Source organism: Mesoplodon densirostris, chromosome 9 (assembly GCF_025265405.1).
Source record: "Mesoplodon densirostris isolate mMesDen1 chromosome 9, mMesDen1 primary haplotype, whole genome shotgun sequence".
Lineage (NCBI taxonomy): Eukaryota > Metazoa > Chordata > Mammalia > Artiodactyla > Ziphiidae > Mesoplodon > Mesoplodon densirostris.
In genome coordinates this window covers 101590458-101612880 of record NC_082669.1, presented here as the reverse complement: position 1 = coordinate 101612880, position 22423 = coordinate 101590458, and the positions used below count along the sequence as shown (strand labels likewise).

Below are 22423 nucleotides of genomic sequence, written 5' to 3'. Positions count from 1 at the left end.
AGCCTCATCTCCTAGTAACGCCCCAATCAAGCATGAGATACCTTCAGTCACTCACCAGTTATCATCAGCAAGGTTAATAGGATACATTTCATGTTGATGCCTGAATCTTGTCCTGAGGATAAGGCTGTAGTGGAAACTAACAGGCACAAAGCAGGGATAGAAGGTATATCCTGCTTGGGGATTCTGAACAGCAGGAGAAAGTGCAGGCGAGAGAACTGGGGATGAGGATTCTACAAGTCTGTCATTTAGAGGCTTCTCCTTCCAGTATTGATCCTTGGTGTAAACAAAATCCTCAGGAACAAAATCTGAGTAAAAGAATGGCAAGTTGAGCAACAGTAGAGAGGCACATGCATTCGTTCAAGTGAGACAAGATTATGGCCTGGGTTGGGGTGACAGCAGTGAGAATGGAAAGATATGGATGGCTTTAAGAGACTTCGGGAAGTAGGATGGACTTTGGGATTGAGTGGTCAGAAAAAGAGAACATTTTGTAAAGTGGAAGGTAGAATTGTCTTCTAAAATAAGGAAAACAAGCAGAAGAATGAATTTGAAAGGCTGGAGGAGTAAGGAGTTTAATTTTGACATGCTAAATTTCAGGAGCTGAGAGGAGACACAAACAATGGTTTCCAGGAGGCAGCTGTATATGTGGGACCAGAGCTCTGGGCTAGAGATACCAATGTGAAGCTCATCAACAGGCAGCAGTCCCCAGTGCCAACGCCTCCAGAAAATCTGCTTTTCTGCTCTTAGTCCTCACATCCTCGAACAAGCCTCAAACTCCTTTCCTGGTCCAGAATCTTTCCAAAAGATCTAGGAAAACAACCTGAAAGGAAAGTATATCTCTTTCCCAAATTTTTACCTGTTTTAACTAATCCCACCCCCACCACAGAAAACCTTCCATAACTCCATCCTGTCTAGGAGCCTCAAATATATTTCATAAACCAGCCCTACTCCCAATGTATCTCTGTGTTCATTGTGAGGTTCAAGAAAGTATGTGTCATGTTAATTTCTCATTCCACACTTCAGGGAATTTGTGTGAGGGACTGTATAGCTTTCCCAGATCCATGAATGCTGGTTAATGAGCTGAAGCCTGGAGTATGTGGTTGAAAAGTGGTGGGTATCCAGTAGTAAGATGTAGATTGTACTTATAGTCTTTCCAGCCATGTGTGATTTGAGAAAATCATTTAAATTCTCTGTTTCGGGTCTGTCACCTACAGGTCAGGAAAAAAGAAAAAATGATACCAGCCCCAACCCTGTCTCGTCTTTCCAGGGTTGCTGTGACACTGGAGTGAGATTATGAGTTTAGGAAACTTTCAGGGTCTAGAATGATACAAAGCATAACTAATTTTACACCTCAGACTAACCTGATATAAAATCACCACTAACAATGTCTGTAAAGAACTTAGCTCAGTGCCTGGGATGCAGTAAGTGCTCAATGAATGTTAATTATTAGCATCCCTGCTCTTTGTGTTCCCAACTAGCCAGGGATGATGGTGGCAGTCTGTTACTGGCTGAGAAATCTTTTCATTGGGTAAAAAAACACTTAGAAGTACTGCCTTCTGAATTGTCACCAACCGTTCAGTAGATCCTAGATCTAATGTAATCTAGAATGTAAGTCATTCTCCAACTGTCAAAATAACCACTCAGTGAATGCTTTCCATGTCCACATTTCCATAGCTCAAAGCTGCTGATCAAACAACCAGACCAAGCTGGTGATGATGGCTGAGTGATGAAACAGTGACCACAGGGAAAGATGAAGTTAGTGTAATAAAGAAGGGAGGGGCTGAAGGAAAGTATAAGTAACTGCCAGGGAGTTCAGAGCAAACCTGAGCACACTGTCTTCCTGAACTAAGGTGGAGAATCCTGTCTCCCACAGCCCTGGTCTGAAAAACTCCATGGGGAGATAAGTCCTAAGCCTGGAGCTCCCTTTCCCGCAGACGGTTTAACTACTTTTAGGCAGATGGGCTTTTAGGGGCAGCAAATAGAGGGACCTGGATCCAGAAGTCTAGGAACTAGGCTTCCTTGTCCTTCCCTAAGAGACCCCAATAGAGGCACAGTCCCCCACCTTCCCTGGAGCAGAAGGGCCTCCATCTGCCTATCTGGAGCCCTCTTCCTCCTTCCTGTTTATGCCCAGAGCTGCTTTTCAATCCCACTGCGTGCCCCCATGCCTAACCACACCCACTGACTCTCCTAGGTGTTCCTGAGGAAAATACTGAGCTGAGAGCTCCATTTTCTGCTGGAATTCCGCACCTCACAAGGAAAGACTTAGACGGCTATGAAATTTATCTTCTGTTTGAGTGTCCTTGCTGGTATGTATCCATGACTTTCTACTCTGTCCTATAAGGCACAGGTTAATAGAGGATGGAGTGAGGCAGAGGCAGGATGTGTGGAAGGTGCAAAAGAAGAGTCAAGAAAAACTGTCAGAAGCATAATTAGGGGTCTCCTCTCTCAGACTCCAAAGGCTCTCGGGACAGGCTGAGCCCCCAGTGCTAGGCTATGGGGTAGGTTATGGTGTACACCTGCCTCAGAGAATGCTCGACAGTGAGTGTTCCACCCTGGTTATTCCAAAATGTGGGCTTCATCACAGTGGGCAAGCCTAGTGTAGTCACAAAGACAGAGTACTCATTTTGACATCTGACATCAAAAGCTTAGAGACTCAGAATGCAAGGAATGGAGAACGTGGGAGCAAAAGATCAAATGCTAGGGCCCTATGTCCTATACTTCCTGACTACCATGAAGTTCTTCTGATGGCAGAATTTGCTGGTGAGGCCTTTCCCACCACACCCTGACTTGCCTAGGTTGCATCACAAATTAGCTGTGTGAGCTTGGACAAGTTAATTAATCTATCTGTGCTTCAGTTTCTACAGTCAAAATGGGGATATTACTACCTACACTATAGAGTCATTGTGAAGATTAAATAAATCCATGTAAAGCACTTAGAACAAGAGCTCAATGTCTCTTGTCCTTAATAATAGTCCACCCTTTTTTCCTTGGGGTTTCTAACTGTGTGACCTCACAGAGAAGGGTGTGGTGAGGTACAGGACTGGGCTTGGGGAGGATTAACATAAGAACCAAGGGCAGCTGAAACAAGAACAATATTTCTGATACTAGAATCAGCCTTCCTCCTCTTTATTCTCTAGTTTTTTTAAATAATATAATTCAGTTATAAAAGCACTGCATGTTCATACTAGAAAAGTTGGAAATATTAAAAAGTAGAAACAATAAACATCATTCATAATCCCACCTCAGTCAACACATGCTAATGCATTGTCTGAATTTACTCCCAGGCTTTACTTATTTTTAATGGTTTATTTTTGTTTCTTTACTTGTTTTTAGACAATTAGATTACTGGATTAAGTGTACATTTTTATTTTTTAACTTAAAGGTTATCAATATTTCCTTTGCTGTTTAATATTCTTTACAAATGCAATTTTAACATATATGACGTTCCATTTGTTCATATACTTTTGTATTTCAATGTCCAACGTTACTGCATTGGACACTCATATTTCAACCATTTAGCTATTATAAATAGTGTTAAAATGAGCACATTTATTAATAATCTTTGTCTACATCTGATTATTTCTTTAGAATCAAGAATTCTTGGCTTTGGAAATATTAGGTCAAAGTTGATGAACCATTTACAATTCTTGATGCCCATTTCTAAATTGCTTTTCAAGAAAACAGAATAAATTCCCATTCCTATAAGCAGTAAATGAGAGTCTCTCTCATTTTACTTTCTTAGACTGAATATTACCAATATTAAACAAAAATGATTAGTATAAATATTAGGTGAAACACTATGTCATTTTGATTTACATTTTTATTCGAAAAAAATGTCAAACATTTTCACATTTCCTGGCAACTGATTACTTCTTTAAAATCATCCATATTTCTATTCAACTAGGAAGTTGTTGATTGTCTTATTCGTTCTAAGAACATCTTATATATGTTTCTCAGGGATATTTTCCCCCGCTCACTCATCTGTGCAGAAAGAAGACCATGCCCCCTATTTGGTATACCTCAAGTCTCACTTCAATCCCTGTGTGGGTGTCCTCATCAAAAGCAACTGGGTGCTGGCCCCTGCTCACTGCTACCTACCGTGAGTGCTGGGCATCCTTACCCACTACAACAGCTACTACTCATTCTGCGTCGGTGGTTCTCAAGTAGAGGCAGCTTCCCCTCCAGGGTATTTACATTTGGCAAAGGCAGACATCTTTGGCTGTCACAATGGGATGAGGGATGGGGGGAGGCTGTGCTAAGGGCGCCTACCCAGCGAACAGAGGCCAGGGCAGGGATGTGGCTAAACACCCTCCCGCGCACAGAGCAGCCCCACCGCGGAGCAGTACCCAGCCCCAAACGTCAGCAGTGCTGCTCTTGAGGAGCCCCGTTCTACGTACTATGCCTCCTCAGTCTCCCGTTGGTTCTTCAAGTTTTTTACTGGCAATAGGAATGTGTTTTGTCAGTTAAGGAACCAGCAGGTAACTGATGGTACACTCAAATTTGATTAAGTTGAGGAGAGTTCATAAAAAGAACTAATGACAAAGGTATGGTCTCGTTACAGGGAAAACACAAGGAATAGTTCAGTCCCCCCGTGTTTAGCATTAGAAAGGTGCAGTTACTACCCCTAGACCGAAAGCGGCGGGGGAGAGAATGTTTACAAGGGGAGAGGGGGAAAGAGAGAGAGAGAGAGAGAGAGAGAGAGAGCGCTGTGCGCAGGGACTGCCTGATAGGGGCTGTAACCATTGGTCAAGAGACAGCCAACAGCCACGCCCTGTGGCAACCTTACAGGAAGAAAGATGGGAGTATAAGTACTCCAACCTCTCCCTTCTCCCTCCCCTTACTTTCTGGTGCTTCTTTTTTTTTTTTTTTTTTTTTGCGGTACGCGGGCCTCTCACTGTTGTGGCCTCCCCCGTTGCGGAGCACAGGCTCCGGACGCGCAGGCTCCGGACGCGCAGGCTCAGCGGCCATGGCCCACGGGCCCAGCCGCTCCGCGGCATATGGGATCCTCCCAGACCGGGGCACGAACCCGTATCCCCTGCATCGGCAGGCGGACTCTCAACCACTTGCGCCACCAGGGAGGCCCTCTGGTGCTTCTTATTGGCCAAATACCAATCAAACACTAGAGGACCAGAAAGCCCACTGACTTAATCCACATATATCACCTTCCAAAGTACAGAGCAGGATGAAAGAGTTGTGAGTAGATCTGATGAAGCAAACAGGAGATACCCAACACTCAAGTCACCTCATTCTCTTACCTCCACCAGAATGGAAATGCCCAATCTGATAGGCTGGAGCTGGAAAGGAGGGAAAATAATATTTCTATGCCATTCATCCTTTTCTTCTCCACTACATTAAGGACACTACATGAAAACACAGTGGTTAAAGGCTCCACCACTCAACTGTGTGACATGGGTGAATACTCTTATGTGCCTCCATTACTTCATCTGTAAAATGGGGATTCAAAATAGAATCCACCTCACAGATTTGTTGTGAGTGGTAAATGACATAATCCAGAATCCAGATAAAGCCCTTGGCAAAGTATCTGGCACACTATAACATTCAACATCAGCTTAGATGATGATGACGATGATGATGATGATTACTTCCAACCCTTTATCCCTCCAGGAACCTGAGAGTGATGCTGGGAAATCTCAGGAACAGAATCAGAGATGGGACAGAGCAGATAATTGACCCTATCCAGATTGTCCGCTACTGGAACTACAGTCATAGTTCCCCCCAGGATGACCTCATGCTCATTAGGCTGGCTAAGCACGCCAACCTCAACCACAAAGTCCAGCCCATTCCCCTCGCCACCAGCACCGTCAAGCCAGGCACCGTCTGTACGCTTTCAGGCTTGGACTGGAGCCAAGACAACAGTGGTGAGTGCACCTCCCACAGAAAGTCAGGGTCATCAGTTATCCCTGAAGAGGAGCACGCATGTCTGTATAGCTGAGAAGGGAGGAGAATGGATGGAGACCAAAGGGAGATACTATATGAGTGGTCTGACAAAAAGAGACCCTCCCCGAAGTCCAAAGCTCCTCCCTTCCCAGGGTGACTAATGCTCCACTGCTTCTTCAGAGCTTTGGCAGAGGGGGCCACCAGGCCACCTGAGTCTGCACAGAGGCCATGCCATTCCTGATCGTCAGAGGTACAATTCACATTAAAGAGTCTGTGCTCCCCTCTCCCATACTGGCTCACTTAACACGTGGAGGACACCTGAGAACTTGAGTCAGGTCACCTCTTATGCCTCCAAGAACAGACACAGAGAAGAAAGAAAACTCTGCTTTTTAAAGGGACATAAAGGCTATTTCAAAATCCTCAAGGTTAACTCTCATAACCATGCACAAAACCATGTCTTCCCTTTGTCTCATTATTTTCTTCAGACATACACAAAACACCAGTTGAAATAGAAGGTGGTAATTGGAGCGCTAAATAACAATTGTGGAAAAAAAAAAACAATTGTGAACAGGAAGGTTTCTTTTATCCCTGTCTTCCCTCAGGCAGACACCCTGATTTAAGGCAGAATCTGGAGGCCCCCATGATGTCTGATGCAGACTGCCAGAAAACCGAACAAGGAAAAAGCCACAGAAACTCCATATGTGTTAAATTTGTGAAAGTGTTCAGTCGAATTTTTGGGGTAATCTTTTCTCTATATTCAAATTTCACTTACTTGTATTATATATGTCCAGTTAACTATTTAATCATGATATTTAAAAAGCTGAAAGCCCACAGCTTCAAAATTTTTTGAAAATTTGATAAGGCTGCAGCAAAGCCCCCCATTACCTTCAGTAAAGGGCCCTCCTTAGAGATGTCTGTATTCATTAAAGGGCATCACGCAGTACCTAGAGTTAATAACACTTTGCTAGGTTTTTATTCTCATAGATGCAACTTTGAAACAGGCATTGCTTTTAAAAATTAATTCAAACTTTTCACAAATTGAAACTGGCTTCACCAGTTCAAACAAATGGAGTTTGACTCATTTTACATGTGAGTTCTAGAAAGGTTTTTCTCTGATTTTCTCAATGTCACACAAGACTAGTTATGACAAAGCTAGATAAATGACTCAAGCTTCCAGTCTCCCAACTCAGTGCTCTTTTCTTGATGCAGCATGCTACCTCTAGACAGGGCGCATCCACATTGCGGACGAGAGGGCTCCTATAGGGAGAAGATCTGACCATATCTGTCTCTCTCCCTCTCTCTGCATGATCCCTTGTAGGAGGTGGCCGTTGCTACTGTCATCTGCAAAGGCAAGCTACAGGGGATCGAGGTCGGACACTTCATGGGAGGGGATGTGGGCATCTACACCAATGTTCAGAAATATATCACCTGGATTGAGAACGTCACTAAAGACAAATAAGACCATACTACTCCCTCTGCATCCCAGTGGCTCTGCCATTGACAATACTAACCACAACTTTCCCCAAATTCAAAATAAAATGTCCAAATAGAAATATTTGGATGTATCACACCAGTATCCTATGTTTCCTTATTTGTGTCTCTGTCCATATCCCATAATGATCTGAAGAACCAAGAACAAAACATGAAATAAGCACTTTCTACACTGTACTGGGTTATATCCATTATCTCATTTAATGCTTATAACAAGCCTTTGAGGTTATCGTTTATTGCTACTTTACAAATAAGAAAATTGAGACTAATATAGGTTACTTAACATTATTATAGCTGGTAAATATCAGAACCTGAAATGGAACCCCAAAATGTCAGATTTTCATCCCTGTGCTCTTAGCCTCGAAATTACAGGCAAGTCCATAGCATCACAACAGATGCTGGCTTCTGTTTTCCTGCTACTTCTCTTAACATTCAAAGGGCTTGAAGCTCTCAATTGTGTCTCAGATCTTGGGTACTGAAATAAACTCTCCCCAAAATGCAGCAGGCTGAAAGGAGAGAGCTAGTGGATGGGTAGGAGGTTGAAAAGAAATGTCAGGACAGTGACAACAATCACAAATCAAGTCCAAAGGGAGGCCTGGCAGCTCCAGAGCAAGAATGAGGAAGTCATTTAGATCCAAGGAGAGCACAGTATCAGGGCAGCAGCAGAGCTTAAGAGGTAGAGATAGTTGAGAGGAGGTGAAAGAAGGGCAGAAATTGGGTTTGGCCTCAGACCATGGGATTAACAAGGTCAAGAAAGCAGGTACCAGTCCTCTGGTTGAGAACTTGGTAAAACATCTCTCCAGGTATCCCAGATCTGGAAGTGATAGAGGAATTCAGGATACCCAAGAGATTTGGTCATATAGAACAAGGAAGGTTAAAGTAATCTCCCAGCAGATGAAGATTCAGGAAACCCCACACTATCCTTGAGTAATATTTTCTATTCCCAAGGTTTAAAATACAATCTATACTTTAATGATGTCTGTGTTAGGCAGAATAATGCCCCCCCACAAAATGTCCACAGCCTAATCTTCAGAACCCATGAATATGTTACTTTACATGGAAAATGCAGCTTTGCAGATGTGATTATGTTTATGGATGCTGAGATTATCCTGGATTATCTGGGTGGGACCAATGTAATCACACTGGCCCTTAAAAGTGGAAGAGGAAGGCAGAATATTTGGCCAGAGAGATGTGACAACAGAAGAGGCAGCAGAGATTCAAAGCATGAGATGGACCTACCTCCCACTACAGGCTTTGAAGATGGAAAAAGGGAGCTACAAGGCAAGGAACATGAGCAGTCTCTAGAAACTGGAAATGACCCTCAGCCACCAATTAGCAAAGAAATGGGAACCTTAGTCCTACAATCCTTGACAGCTTGATTTTAACCCAGTGAAATCTGTCAAATTTCTGACCTACTACTAGTACTGTAAGGTAATAAATTTGTATTGATTTAAGGTAATACATTTTATTGATTTAAGGTGTTCGTGGTAATTTGTTACAGCAGCCATAGAAAACTAATACAACTTTTAAATCCACAGCCCCTAGAAGAACTGCTTTTTATAATGGGATTTAAAAACCTTCAATGGTTCCCGATTGCCCTGAGAATATCTACACTTATTAGAATGGCATCCAAGCCTCCTTGATACTTCCCACCAACCTCATCCCACTCCCAAAATAGAATTTCTAATACTGTCTTGCCACTTGGCATTGCTTCCTGACCCTGTGAAATGTAAATCAGGTTAAAAAGAATGTCAGAGGAAAACATAAAAAAAAAAAAAAGCCCAATGCCCTCTTTCCTTTTAAGGTAGCAACCTGGTCAAGGCACAAACTTAACAAAGTTAGATCCATTCAAAAAAAAAAATTCCTTGAGTTGAAGTCAAGTCTTCGAGTGTTGAATGCAAAGGCAACACTATTCCAGGCAAAGTATTTCCTCTACTCCCATTGCCTATGACTTAGGCATAAGCAAATCATATCAATCACTCTTAGTAGATTGCAAACTGTGCGTGCTTTGTTCAAATGTGTGAAAACTCCCTTAAATGCGGCTGCTGTCTCCTCAAATGATGCAAAGAACAATTAGGCAATAGAAGCAACAAGAAAGATTAGGACTTGTTTAAATCAAAATTACTGCCAATATGACAAAAGATAACTCAAACAGCAGTGTAGATCTGGATCACCATTCCAAATCAGCTGTCCTATAGCCTCAGCCAGAGGATGACCAGAAGGAAGTCTGAGAAATGAAAATAAAATCCATAGTCCTACCTGTCAGAAAATTATCAATTCTGCAAAACAAGCAAGAACAAAACCACAACCTATCTGGAAAGAAAGGACCACAAAAGTTTCAGAATCCAGATGGAAAAAGAAACACTGAATGCATTCTGTGCTCCAAAGCCAATTAAAAGTGACCAATCCCTATTCACTGCCCATTTCCAAAAGCTCACCCAGTAAAGATCACCCAATTTATAACCATAAGAGCTAGCCCTTTAAAAACCCTCTGTAACTCCCCTTCTGTGGACATCACTGATGTTCTGTTCTTAATAAAGTATTCCCTAGCTGGAACGATTATTAATAAATGACTCTGCTCTTGACATAGGCTTTCCTGATGATTTTGTGTGGATTTTAACAGCTTGTATCTAAAGCAAAGGCTCCACTTATTCACTAGATCCCATCCCCTCTCTTCTAGTCAAGAAAATCACTCTGGTACTATTTCTCTTTTGGTCTCTCGGTCTCAGTCTCTCTGTCTCTATCTCTGTCTCTCTCTCTGTCTCTCTCCCCACCCCCCATCAGTCCCATAAACACAGAACCATGTTGTTATATCTCCCATTAAAAAACTGTATTTAGATCTCATGTCCCCTGCCCCGGCTGCTATACTCTCCTACAATTTACAGCAAAACTCCTTGAAAAGGTTGTCTATTTTCACTTTTTTTCACCAATTCCTCTCCATCCCAGTCTCTTGATCCAACTCAAATCTGGCTTTTGCACAGCACTCCCTCTAAAACTACTCTTTCTAAAGTCACCAACGACTTGTATATTTCTAAATCCACAGGTCAATTCTCAGCTCTTATTTTACTTGACATTATCAGCATCAACTGAAAATGTTACTCATTCCCTCTTCCTGGAAACATTTTCTTTACTTGGCCTCCAGGACGTCATCTTTTTTCCATCTATCTCGCTGGCTACTTCTTTTCAGTCTCCTCTATTGATTCCACCACATTCCTCCAACCTCTTAACATCAGAGTTCCCCAAGTTTTAGTCTTGGCCCTCTTCTCTTATCCATATCATCCACTTCCTTAGTGATCTATGCTAGTCTTAAGATTTTAAATATGATGTATAATCTAACAGTTCCCAAATATATATCTCCAGTTTGGACTTTTCCCTTGATGTCCAGTCTCATGTATTTTACTCATATAGTCTACTTTGATATCTAATATATATCTCAAACTTAACATGTTCAAAACTGAACTCCAAGTCTTACCCACAAGTCAACCAGCCTCACCCACGATCTTCCCCATATGAATTGATGACAAGCTGATGACCCTGCAATTTACTCAGGCCAAAAATTTTGGAGTCACTTTTGATTCCTCTCATCTCTCATATCTTATATCTAATCTATAGGTAAATCCTGCCAGATCTATCTTCAAAACATTTCGACAATCTTACCACGTCTCCCTGTCTCCATTGCAATCACCCTGGTAAACCTGGAGCAGTGCAATATCCCCCAACCCGTTTTTTTTTTTTTACAACTTTATTGGAGTATAATTGCTTCACAATGGTGTGTTAGTTTCTGCTTTATAACAAAGTGAATCAGTTATACATATATATCTGTTCCCATATCCCTTCCCTCTTGCGTCTCCCTCCCTCCCACCCTCCCTATCCCACCCCTCCAGGCAGTCACAAAGCACGGAGCTGATCTCCCTGTGCTATGTGGCTGCTTCCCACTAGCTATCTATTTTACATTTAGTAGTGTATATATGTCCATGAGTAAAAGACCAAAGTAAGTATATAAGTGAGGGCCTTGGCAGAAAATAATTTGCATAAACTGGGTAATTCTAGAAGAGTTTTAAAAAGGGATTATTTACAAAATGATGGACAGAGTACAGGGAAGCCATAAACAGATAGTGCAGTACCTCAGGGCTAGGAACAGTGGGGCACCATACCATGATACCACTGAGAGAGAGAGAGAGAGAGAGAGAGAGAGAGAGAGAGAGAGAAAGACCTTTGTGGAGGGGACCTCCTGACCGTAGCTGAGATTTTTCAGTTGGGAGACCCTGAAGAGAGTGAGCTGAGAGAATACACTTCAAAACACAGATCAGCAGACTAACAAGGCATTCTGAGATCATCTTCCACTCCTTCGTTATTCTTGACACTTTCTCCACAAGGACTTAGACATCATGGTCCAGGTCTTTGCATCATTCCCGCTTCTGATACTAATCTGCATGGCAATTGTGTTGATAAACATCCCGAGTACACTCGGACTGACATCAAGACAAATCATAGATAATATCCATTTCTACCAATCAAAGTTCAGTAATCTGAAGAACACAGAAGGAAATCAGTAGAGTTGAGTGTACACAGCAGAGATCAGCAATATATATAAAATGATAAGTGGTATGCAGCCTTCCAAGTCCCTTAAAGTCTTGACCTGGAGAATGCACAATGGCCAGTAATAAGTCTAAGTGAGCATCTTATCAGGATCCTAAAGGCCCACCCTCAAACTATAGATGCATAAATACATTCTGTATGTGGCTAACATGGATAATTTTCCATTTCCATTGCCTCCACCCTGGTCCAAGCTACCAGGATCTCTCATATGAACTGCTCAGTGGCCTCCTAACCCATTTCTCTACTTCTAATCTTTTCTCCGGTAATACATTCTCCATACAGCCACAAGAACGATCCTGTTAAAGTGTAAATTAGATCTTCCACTCCACTACTTAAAACACTTCACTGGCTTCCCAGTGCAACTGCACAAAATATAAACTCCTCATAGTATACTGTACACTGAGAATCTCTTCTAAATATCCTTCTGCATGCAACAGAATTCAAGATAAATTTTATAATATCACATGGTCTGAGTTAAGGAATAGGCTTTATTGGATAAGAGAAAACTTCTACATCCACAACAGAAATGAAAGCATGGTTCCTCCTCGTCCTCCTATGACTACACAGAGGGACCTGGGCACTGTTAGGGTAGCAGTATACATCTGTATGCCCATGGAGATACCTCATCCTCTCTATTGGTTTCACTTCTTATAACAAAAGTGTGAAAGCAACTTTGTCAGTAGGAAAATAAACAGTCTGCCTAATCCCAGAAAATCTGGACTTGGGAAGCCAGCTATTACAGGAGCTGTCTAGGAAGGCCAGCTGACCAACACCTGGGGACCTTAGATGTTCTAGTTCCCAGTGTTAGAAGGAGAAAGTCATCAATTCTGTGGGAATTGAGCTTATGTGAAACACATAAGTGCTTCACAGAAGTGAAAGAAAGATAAACAGGTTATCTTTTCCCAGATAACCTGTTGTCCAGGCAACCTAGATTGAACTCCTAGGGTTATTTTTGGATGACTTTCATCTTTGCAGTATAAATTTCCTATAAGAAGAGTGTTCAAATTTCCCAGTTTGTCCGGAACAATTATGGTTAGGTGCCTGTTGCTCCGAGTAATTTGTTAATAATGCACCCTTTTGGTGTTTTACTCACTGAATACCATCTGGCCCTAAGCTCAGTCCTTGGAACACAGTAGAACCTCAATAAATATATATGGAATAAATAAATTTTCCAGAAGTTTCATTTTTGCTTTTATCTCAAGTTTTAGATTCATTTTCTAATATCGCTGGATTTCAGGAAAAATAATGGAAAATAAATGAACTAGAAATTAAATCTTATTTCTGTACTGCCAATCATTCATCTAACATTTCTTGAGCATCTACTATGTGACAGGAAGTGTACCAGGTACAGGAAATCATGGACTAGAAAGCAAGAGAGACATATCTACAAAAAAATTACATAACGATGTGACCAATGCTTTAAGAGATAGATACAAAATATACATGTTTGCACAGAGAAGGGACCAAATTCTGCCCGGAATAGTCACAGGATTGAAAGAGGAGATAACATTTGAGATATGTTTTTTAAAATAAATGGGAGTTCACCTGGCAGGCAAGGTAAAGAAATGGGAATTCCATGCATTACTGAAATAGATGATGATTTATCCACCAACACATACCCACAGACTATCCAAGCAAGAAAATAATAAACATACATAATACTTAATTACATGCTATGCACTGTTTTAAGGTAGCTAGAGTAAGTCACTTAATTTTCAACACATGAGGTGAGTTCTATTATTGTCCCCATTTTTAAGGAGGAGGAAACTAAGGCTCAGAAATTCTCATAGAGCTAGTAATCAGTACAGCAAGGATTCTGACCCAGGCACTCTGGCTTCAGAATCCATTGCCTTAACTAAAGACCTCAAAGATCACCTATTGATGACACCTCAATAAATACAAGAAAAAAATGGGGCCTTGAGCAGTAATGTTATGTCAGAGACAAGATCTTAGATCCCCTCTTTTTAGATCACACTGCGTCATCTGCTCTGGTTCTTACTGATCCCTATAAACTCTCAAACCATGGGCTGCACCTCAAACCAACAGGTGTTTTATTGAGAACCCTCTGTGTCCCGTTCTCTTCCTTTAACATTACTCCCCATTTATCTGTATAACACATTTTATCAATTAGGGATCTGCCACTATGGCCAAATGGAAAAAATCCCAGAAGATAGTAACCTAGAATACTTGCATCCTTCCCATAGAAATGCTTTAAGCTAATGATGTGACATTAGGCAAGTGTCTTGATCTTTCTGATCCTCAGGTTGGAAATAACTAAAATGAGGAGGTACCAGATAGTCAATATGAATGAATGGTTTAAGGACCTGGGTTCTGGAATCAGGCCTGGATTTGAATCTGAGTGCCACTGCTCATTAGCTATGTGACCTTAGGCAAGCTAATCTTCCTAACCTTAAATTTGCTCATCTGTGAAATAGGCATAATAATAATAGTACCTATTTCACAGAATTGTTACAGTGATTAAATAAGATAGTGACTATAAAAATGTAAAATGCAGGAGTGTTTTTGAAACGTTAGCTATTAATAGGGTCACTCTCCTACACTTAGGATATTTTTATGAAAACTGCTATTCTTTTAATATAATATTTAATACATATAAAAATACATGTAACATATAGGTAAATTATAAAGCAAACAAAATAAGTACCCATAATCCCACCACCCAACTTAAGTAAAACATCACCAGTGGTACCATGGCACATGTGTGCTTCTTCTTTGTCCTTGTTCCTTCCCTCAGCTTCCTTCCCTCAGCTTCCTATGGTAACTCATCTTGAATTCTGTATTTACCATTCCTTTTTGAATAGTTCTATCATATAGGTATCTATCCATTAAAATATTGTATACTTGATTTTAACCTTTATAAAAATAACATGCTATAACAAATATCCTCTGCAACCAGAGCAACATGTTTATAAAAGCTATTCCTGTTACAGGATAACTGTAATTCATTTACCCAGCTGTATGATAATCTACTGTGTGAGCATTTATTTATCCATTCTCTGTGGATGAACCTTGGGGTTGTTTGCAGTTTTGTACTATTACGTACATTATTGCTATGAACACCTTTGGACCTGTTTCTTGGGTCACATGGGTAAGAGTTTCCTATAGAGTGTACCTTAAAGGTTGAATAACTAGGTGAAATTTCAACAATATCAAAATGATTTCTCAGACAAGTTAAGTTAATCTCCCTCAAAAAGAGGTGCCAATTTACAGTCCCCCCACTAGCTTCCATTGGTCTACAACATCCTCCTTCACACTTTGTTCCTTCAAATGTGTTGAAATTCGCTAGCATGGAGGTCTTGAAAGTTCATTGCAGTTTCTGGTTTTCATTTCCTGGATTAATGAGGTTGACCACTTTTTCATATACTAATGGATTATATTTCCTTCTCTGTGAAATGCCTCTGTCTTTGACCATTTTTGTACTAAGCTGTCATTTTCTTATTGCTCCATAGGTTTTCATATATTCTAGATCATATTCTTTTTGCTTTGTAGGTCTTTATATGTTCCAGATTGTATTTCAGTTATATTATTTCAAATATCTTCTCTGCCAGTTTGTGACTTGTCATTTTGCTTTCTTTATGGTGATTTTTGGTTTAAAAAAAGGTTATTTTTAACAGTTAAATTTATCACTCTTTTCTACATTCAAGTTTAAAAAAAAAAAACTCCACACCCCCAAATTATAAAGCCATTGTCCTATATTTTCTTCCCCCCAAATTTTTTTTCTAAAGAAGGGGGAAAGTTCCCCAGTAATTTTTACCTCCTATTTTTTATTTATTTAGGCCACCCCACACGACTTGCAGGATCCTAGTTCCCTGACCAGGGAGGAATCAAACCCAGGCCCCCAGCAGTGGAAACACCGAGTCCTAACCACTGGACTGCCAGGGAATTCCCCTCTTCCAAAATTTTTGTTTTTCCTTTTACTTTTTTTTTTTTTTTTTTTTTAACGGTACGCGGGCCTCTCACTGTTGTGGCCTCTCCCATTGTGGAGCACAGGCTCTGTACGCGCAGGCCCAGCGGCCATGGCTCACAGGCCCAGCCGCTCCGCGGCATGTGGGATCTTCCCGGACCGGGGCACGGACCCGTGTCCCCTGCATCGGCAGGCGGACTCTCAACCACTGCGCCACGAGGGAAGCCCTCCTTTTACTCTTTAAATAACCAAGAATTGACTTTTGCATAAGGTGTAAGGTAGAGATGCAATTTCACTTTTTTCTATTGATTTATGGATGACAAATTTTCCTAGCATAATTTATTGAATAATCTATACTTTACCCAGTGATCTAGAATGCCACTTTCGTCATATATACTTTCCATATATGCATGGTCTGTTTGTGGGTTCTCTATTCTACACCACTGTTCTATGTTTATTCCTGCATCCATAGTATACTTAAATTATCACTGTAACGTTACTTTCAAAAAAGAAAACTATCTTGCCAACTGGCAGAGCAAGCCCCCCATCTCACTCTTCCTCTTCAGGAACATGCTGCCTGGTCTTGGATCTTTGCTCAACAATACATCTTTAGAATCAACTTGTCCGGTTGCCCCAAAACACTTCTGGGAATTTTTGATCTGTAAACATCAACTTGGGGAAGGTTGACATCTTTACATTGTGATGCTTCCAATAAATAAAAATGGCATACCAATGTGTTTAAGTCTTCTTTTAATGTATTTCAGTAAGTTTTATGTCCTCCATAGGAACCACACACCTGGAGACATCTTTCATCTTCTGATGCTCTTGTATACGGCATCTTTTTAAAACTACATTTTCGCTGCTGTTGTTTGCGATTGACTTTGGTATACTGATCTTATTTCCAGCAACACTTAATTACTCATCCATAGATTCTTTTGTATCTTCTATGTAATCACAGCCTTGTAACTTTCTTCCTTTTCTGTCTTAAAACTTTTTCTTTCCCTTCCTGTGCCCTGATACAACAGATTAGTTCCTCCAAAGAGATACCAGAGTGCTCTCATTCTCTCTCTGCCAACACTCACAAATAAGAGGTCATGCGAGCACACAGTGAGATGGTGGTCACCTATAAGCCAGGAACACAGGCCTCACAAGAAACCATGCTGGTACCCTGACCTTGGGACTTCCAACCTCCAGAATAGTGAGAAAACAAATGCCTGTTGTTTACATCTCCTAGCCTATGGTATTTTGTTACAGCAGCCCCAACTAAGACAGCCAATGATGCAAATAAAAACTATGTTATACTTAGGATCCAGTTATTTTCCTGTGGGAAATCTCCTCACTCCAGATTATCTAGTCTGCTACACTGCCAGGAGAAGCGTAAGGGCAGGGCAGTACTTCTTAAGTGTTCCTTTATTTAACAGGGGGCTGTTAACTAAGGGTCCTCATTAGGGACTTCAAGCAAAATTAAACAATATTTATTTGATGAGAGTGTGCTCATATTCATGCTTTTTAAGGCTAATTGCTAAGGTTTTGTGTGTCTTTGTTCCAATCCCCTCCTCAAATTTAGAATGAGACATAAGTTAAAAGCCTCAAGGATTGTGGGAGCAGAGGTGAGATTTTTACTTCTACTTACAGTGGAAGTCGTACAAGAGAAAGGCAAGAGTAACGAGTTGATCATGTATATGGAGATAAAGGTAAGAATGTGTAAATTCGTAAGGATTAGGTTTAACTGCAAAGCACAAATCAGTGGCTTAAACAAGGTAGAGATTTATTTGTGTCTCCAAAAGAAGTCCAGAAGTAGACTGTCCAGGTCTGGTATGGTGGTCCCATGGTCATCACAGATCCCCATTTCTTCTGTCTTCCATCCTGAAGATAGTATCATGCTCCAAGACCACAAGTGGAGATTCAGCCAGAGTCCACATTTCAGACAAGAAAAAGCCAAATGAGGGTTTAGAGAAGCACATAGGATGAGCCTCCCAACAGAGTTAGTTCACTGAAGGAACTTCCCTGGAAACACCATCAAATAACTTCTGCTTATAGCCCCTTAGCAATCCTTAACTGCAAAGGAGAATAGAAATACAATATTTTAGCTGTTCACACTGTCATCCCCAATAAAATATGGATTCTGTAAATGCAGAAGGAGTAATAGATATTGGGTATCATATTAACAACGTTTTGTTGGTTTTTTTTAATGACGTTTCTCATTTTCTGTATTTTATGATGCTTTGACATCTTGGGGCCTGGCAGACCCTGGGAGGGACTTTCCCCACTCCACCCCCAAATGATAGCTGATTCCTAGAAATAGTAAAGGACTTGCCCACGAGCATGCCTTTGATTTGCACACCAAGCAACCCTGAGTTCATACCCCTCATTAGCCTTTCATCAGGCTCCTGAAGTCCAGGACACTATTCCTCTGCCTGAAATCACCCCAGGGCAAGGTACCTGACAACCAGGGACCACCCCTATTACCCACTGCCTGCTGAAATGTATTCAAACTGTCCAATCCTAAACTTGCTCAGCTCTCCTATCCTGTCTCACCCATTCTTTCCCCGTGAAAACAACAATAAAAGCTCTGACCCATGCTTTCCCCTCGGTCCTTCTGCCTCCTGACCTACCCTGGTACCTCTCTCTCCGTGTGGTCCTGGCATGGTGTGTTGCAAGCCCTCCTCTTGAGAACTGTAAGTAATAAACTCTTCGTTCAAAGGCAGTTGTCTCTGTGACTGTCATCATACCATTCCTGATTAGAACAAATCCCATGTACATCGTAAAACAGGTAGGCAACTGGAAATCCTTCCCACAATATGGTTTTCCACAACAGGAAGCTGGAATCCTGGCATCATCTGAAAGTTATCTCACAAAAATCTGCTTACAATGTGTCTGGCAGAAGAAAAATAAAGTCACTCTTGCCTCAGCATCTCTTCTGAGCGCCAGACTCGTTAACTAACCTTCACCCTCCCAAATATAAGCTAGAAAGTCTACAGTTAAACTATTTTCAAAACTAAACTCATCTTCACTCCTCAAATCTGCTGCCACATCCATGTTCCTTAGTCTCTAATAAAATGTCATCATCTACACAGCTGCCCAAGCAGATGTTTCAAAATTATCTTCTGGAGTCCCACGAAGTGGCCTCTGGGATGCTTTCAGGCACCCAGGTAGACCCACGCAGTCCACCAGGGGGGGTCACTAGAGGCCACAGAGCTCTAAATTGCGGCCGGACAGCGTGACCGGGAGTAAGTGTAACACACACCGGATGCCAAGACTGAGGACGGATGGGAAGGGAGTGTATGATATTCCCTTGATGACTTTTTATATTGACATGTTGGAATATTTTGTATACGTTGGGTTAAGTAAAAGTATTAAAATTTAGAAAAAAAAATTATCTTCTGATGGCCTTTTCTCTTACCACCAACACCTGTTCTGTCACCACTAGATCCTGGACAGGAGCTATGCGTTCTCGGTTATCTCCCAACCCAGAGCCTAGCACAGGATGCGGCACATAGTTGGTACGCGACGAATGAGTCAGTGTGAATCCTAACCATCCCTCGTGTCACCTCTCACCCCCACTTTACTAACCTTTCCAGGCTTATTCAGTGGCTTCCTAACTACCGCCAGGCTTTGCTCCTTCTAACCCTTCAACTGTCTTCACAGTTCTTTCTAAAGCACAATTCTGATGAGACATCCCTGTTTTAAAACCTTCTATGGATCCCCATTGCCAAAGTTCTCTGCAAGATTTCAACGCCCTTTACAATCTAGACCCGAGCACCTTTCGTGTTTTATCTTTGAGTGCTTTGTATACTTTTAAGTTTCTGGACCTTCGTTCGTGCTGTTCCCTCTGCTGAAAACTAACCTAACTATTCTCTTCTGGGGCCCACAGGACTCTGTTTCTACCGTGACTAGAGTGTCCCTCCCACCGTATCACACTTGTCTACACAACTCCGGCTTTTACCTCCCCCATCCAACCTCCACCACCCCACACTGCGAGTCCCTTCAGTGCAGGAGTCCTGTTATATTCACCGCTACATCCACGCTGTACGGCTGCATGGCATATAGCAGGTGCCCACATCGCCTCTGAGTGTAAAAAAGATGCCCAGGTTAATTGTAAACAGCCATAGAAGATTAACAACAAACCAAAGAAAAAAAATGACCAAAGTGGAATATGTGCTCAGTAATCCACGGACATTAATAACTCAACAAAAAAAGGTCAAGTACAATAAATTGAAATTAAAATGCTCTCCTAAGTATCTCCTGAGACTTGGTGAGATGGGCATGGTGACTAAGAGATATACCTTGTTTCAAATAACTGCAACAACAGTAATAATAGCCAGCATGTATTGAGCACTTGATTCAGTTACTTTGTGCTAAGTAAGTTACATGTATTACTTACTGTGTTCTTCACAGTAGGCCTATAAAAGTACGACTACTATTATCCCTGTTTTATTCACAGGAAAACAAAACAACAAAAATCAAAGGCATGGAGTGTTAACTCACCAGAGTTCACCCAGCTGCTCTAAGCAAAAATTCAAATGCAGGCTTTCTGACTGCAGAGCCTTAAGTGAACTATTATGACAGACCACCTTTTTCCCAAATGACTGGTACAGTAGAAAAACTAAAAAATGTCAAGATGTACACTTATTTGGACAAATAGGACCCTAAGGTCCAAAGCACGGCAGAGAGCTAATGGATGAAGGGTAAAGAGAGAAAAAGAAAAATTTCAATATTGTGGATGCATGATTCTGACAGCCAAAAAAGCTACACATCATCCTATCACAGACTGTGGGACTAGCACAGGGGCCAAGAATAGTAGTTTTGAGAGGGGACTTCAATGCTGTTGGTGCCTGCCAAAAGTCTCACTCTCTGAAAAGTGAGCCTGACAAATTCTTGAACAATCTTCCTGACAATTTCAATGCTCAGTAGGAAGGAAACCATTGTAGGAAACAATAAAAGGAGCAGACACTCTGAACTTATTTTAACCAGTAAAGAGACACCGCTTGATAAAAAGGAAGCAAGAGGAATATGTAAAGATAACCTGGTAGAGAAATTAAGCGTGACTTATCTTCCTGTGGGATCATCGGACTGAAAATGAGAAAGAATAAAGAGGCGGAGGTATTTCTCCCTCACTCATAATTCTCCCCCCCAACCAAAACCTAGTATGTACTGAACTCCTGGTGTGATCCAGATGCACCTTGCATAGGGCGCTGGTCACAAGTCAGCAGTGGGGTTCTGGTTATGCAGGGCCAATGCAAGCGGGAAGGCAGCAGGAAGGAGATCATAAGGCAGAAAGCAAAATGCAAGCTTCACGTACCCAAGTTCAAACCCCAGGTGTGCCTCTTATAGGCTGTGTGACTTTGACATGTCTCTTAACCTCTCCATTTCAAGTTTCCTCACCTGTAAAACGGGGATAATACTACCTTCTTCTCAGGGTAATAGTTAAATGAGACAATGATAAACAGCACTTAACTCAGGGCCTTGTGTGCAGGTGGTAAGCACACAATAAATGTCAGCCATTAATATGATTATTGTTACCTTGTTAGATATTTCTCTGTAGCGCATTAACCTTGGGATTATCTCTCATTTTCTGCAATGATCTGCTTGTTGTTACTCCCACCAAATCTTCGGGGCACATAATGCAAACCCTGACAGCAAAATAAGTAAAGTGACCCTACCCTCATTTTCATGTTGATGCTTCAGGGCAATCCAACTGAACAACACACATTTACAAAGCCCTAAAATGTCACTGTGCTCGGCTGAGCTGGACAAGGGCAAAAGGGTAGTCTGAGTAAAAGACAACACTGCCTTCAAGAATTACACGATATCTTTTGGGAACAATGAAAAACTACCACTAATTTCCCCTAGATGAGCTGCAAAGGTTAGACTGAAACGCAGTTGGCAATGACAAGTAATCCCCAAAACAGCCAGAGAAACATGTCTTTGGTGTTTTCAGATGTCTTTGGACTGATCAATCATCCAGAGATTTTTAAGAAATGGATGACTCTCTGAGAACTGCACCTTGCAGCAAACAGTGGATCTTATCTGGGCTGGTCTTTAAAGTCAGCCATCCTGGGTTGTGTATGTTTATTAAGAGAATACAAAAAAAAAAGAAGAAGAAAAAAAAGAAATGAAGTGTTTAAGCATGAGATGTTACGATACAGATAATGGGGGAAAAATGCATGAAAGAACATCTAGTTCACCTCTAGCACATGAAGTGGTACTAGCTTAACGTGAATGAGGAGAGCAAGCCTGGCTTGGAAATAATGGAAAGATTTTTTTCCCCAAAAAATGTAAAGAGCTTTATTTACTTCTTCTTATGAAGGTAATACATACCCAATGCTAAAAAAAAAAAAAATTACAAAATTGTAAAAAATAAGGAAAATCATACATAATCTTCTCAGAGATCATCAGAGCATTTTGATTTTTCTCCTTCCAGACTCTTCTAAGTATATATTTATATCAATTACTTTTTTTCAAATATGGGAATAACACCACACATGCTGTTTGATACTTTTTCTCCCACAC

At 41.3% G+C, this 22423-nt stretch overlaps 1 protein-coding gene across 2 annotated transcripts; it reads left to right on the top strand.

Moving 5' to 3' along the window:
- Positions 1-2269: 2269 nt before the first annotated feature.
- Positions 2270-7354, top strand: PRSS37 (serine protease 37). 2 transcript variants are annotated; one of them, XM_060108720.1, is made up of 5 exons: positions 2270-2303; positions 3955-4096; positions 5623-5873; positions 6498-6634; positions 7214-7354. In XM_060108720.1, the coding sequence occupies exons 1-5, from the start codon at positions 2270-2272 to the stop codon at positions 7352-7354; spliced, it is 705 nt and encodes a 234-aa protein (XP_059964703.1). The 2 variants fall into 2 exon arrangements, with proteins under 2 accessions (XP_059964703.1, XP_059964702.1); XM_060108719.1 differs by having other exon boundaries at positions 5623-5876.
- Positions 7355-22423: the final 15069 nt, after the last annotated feature.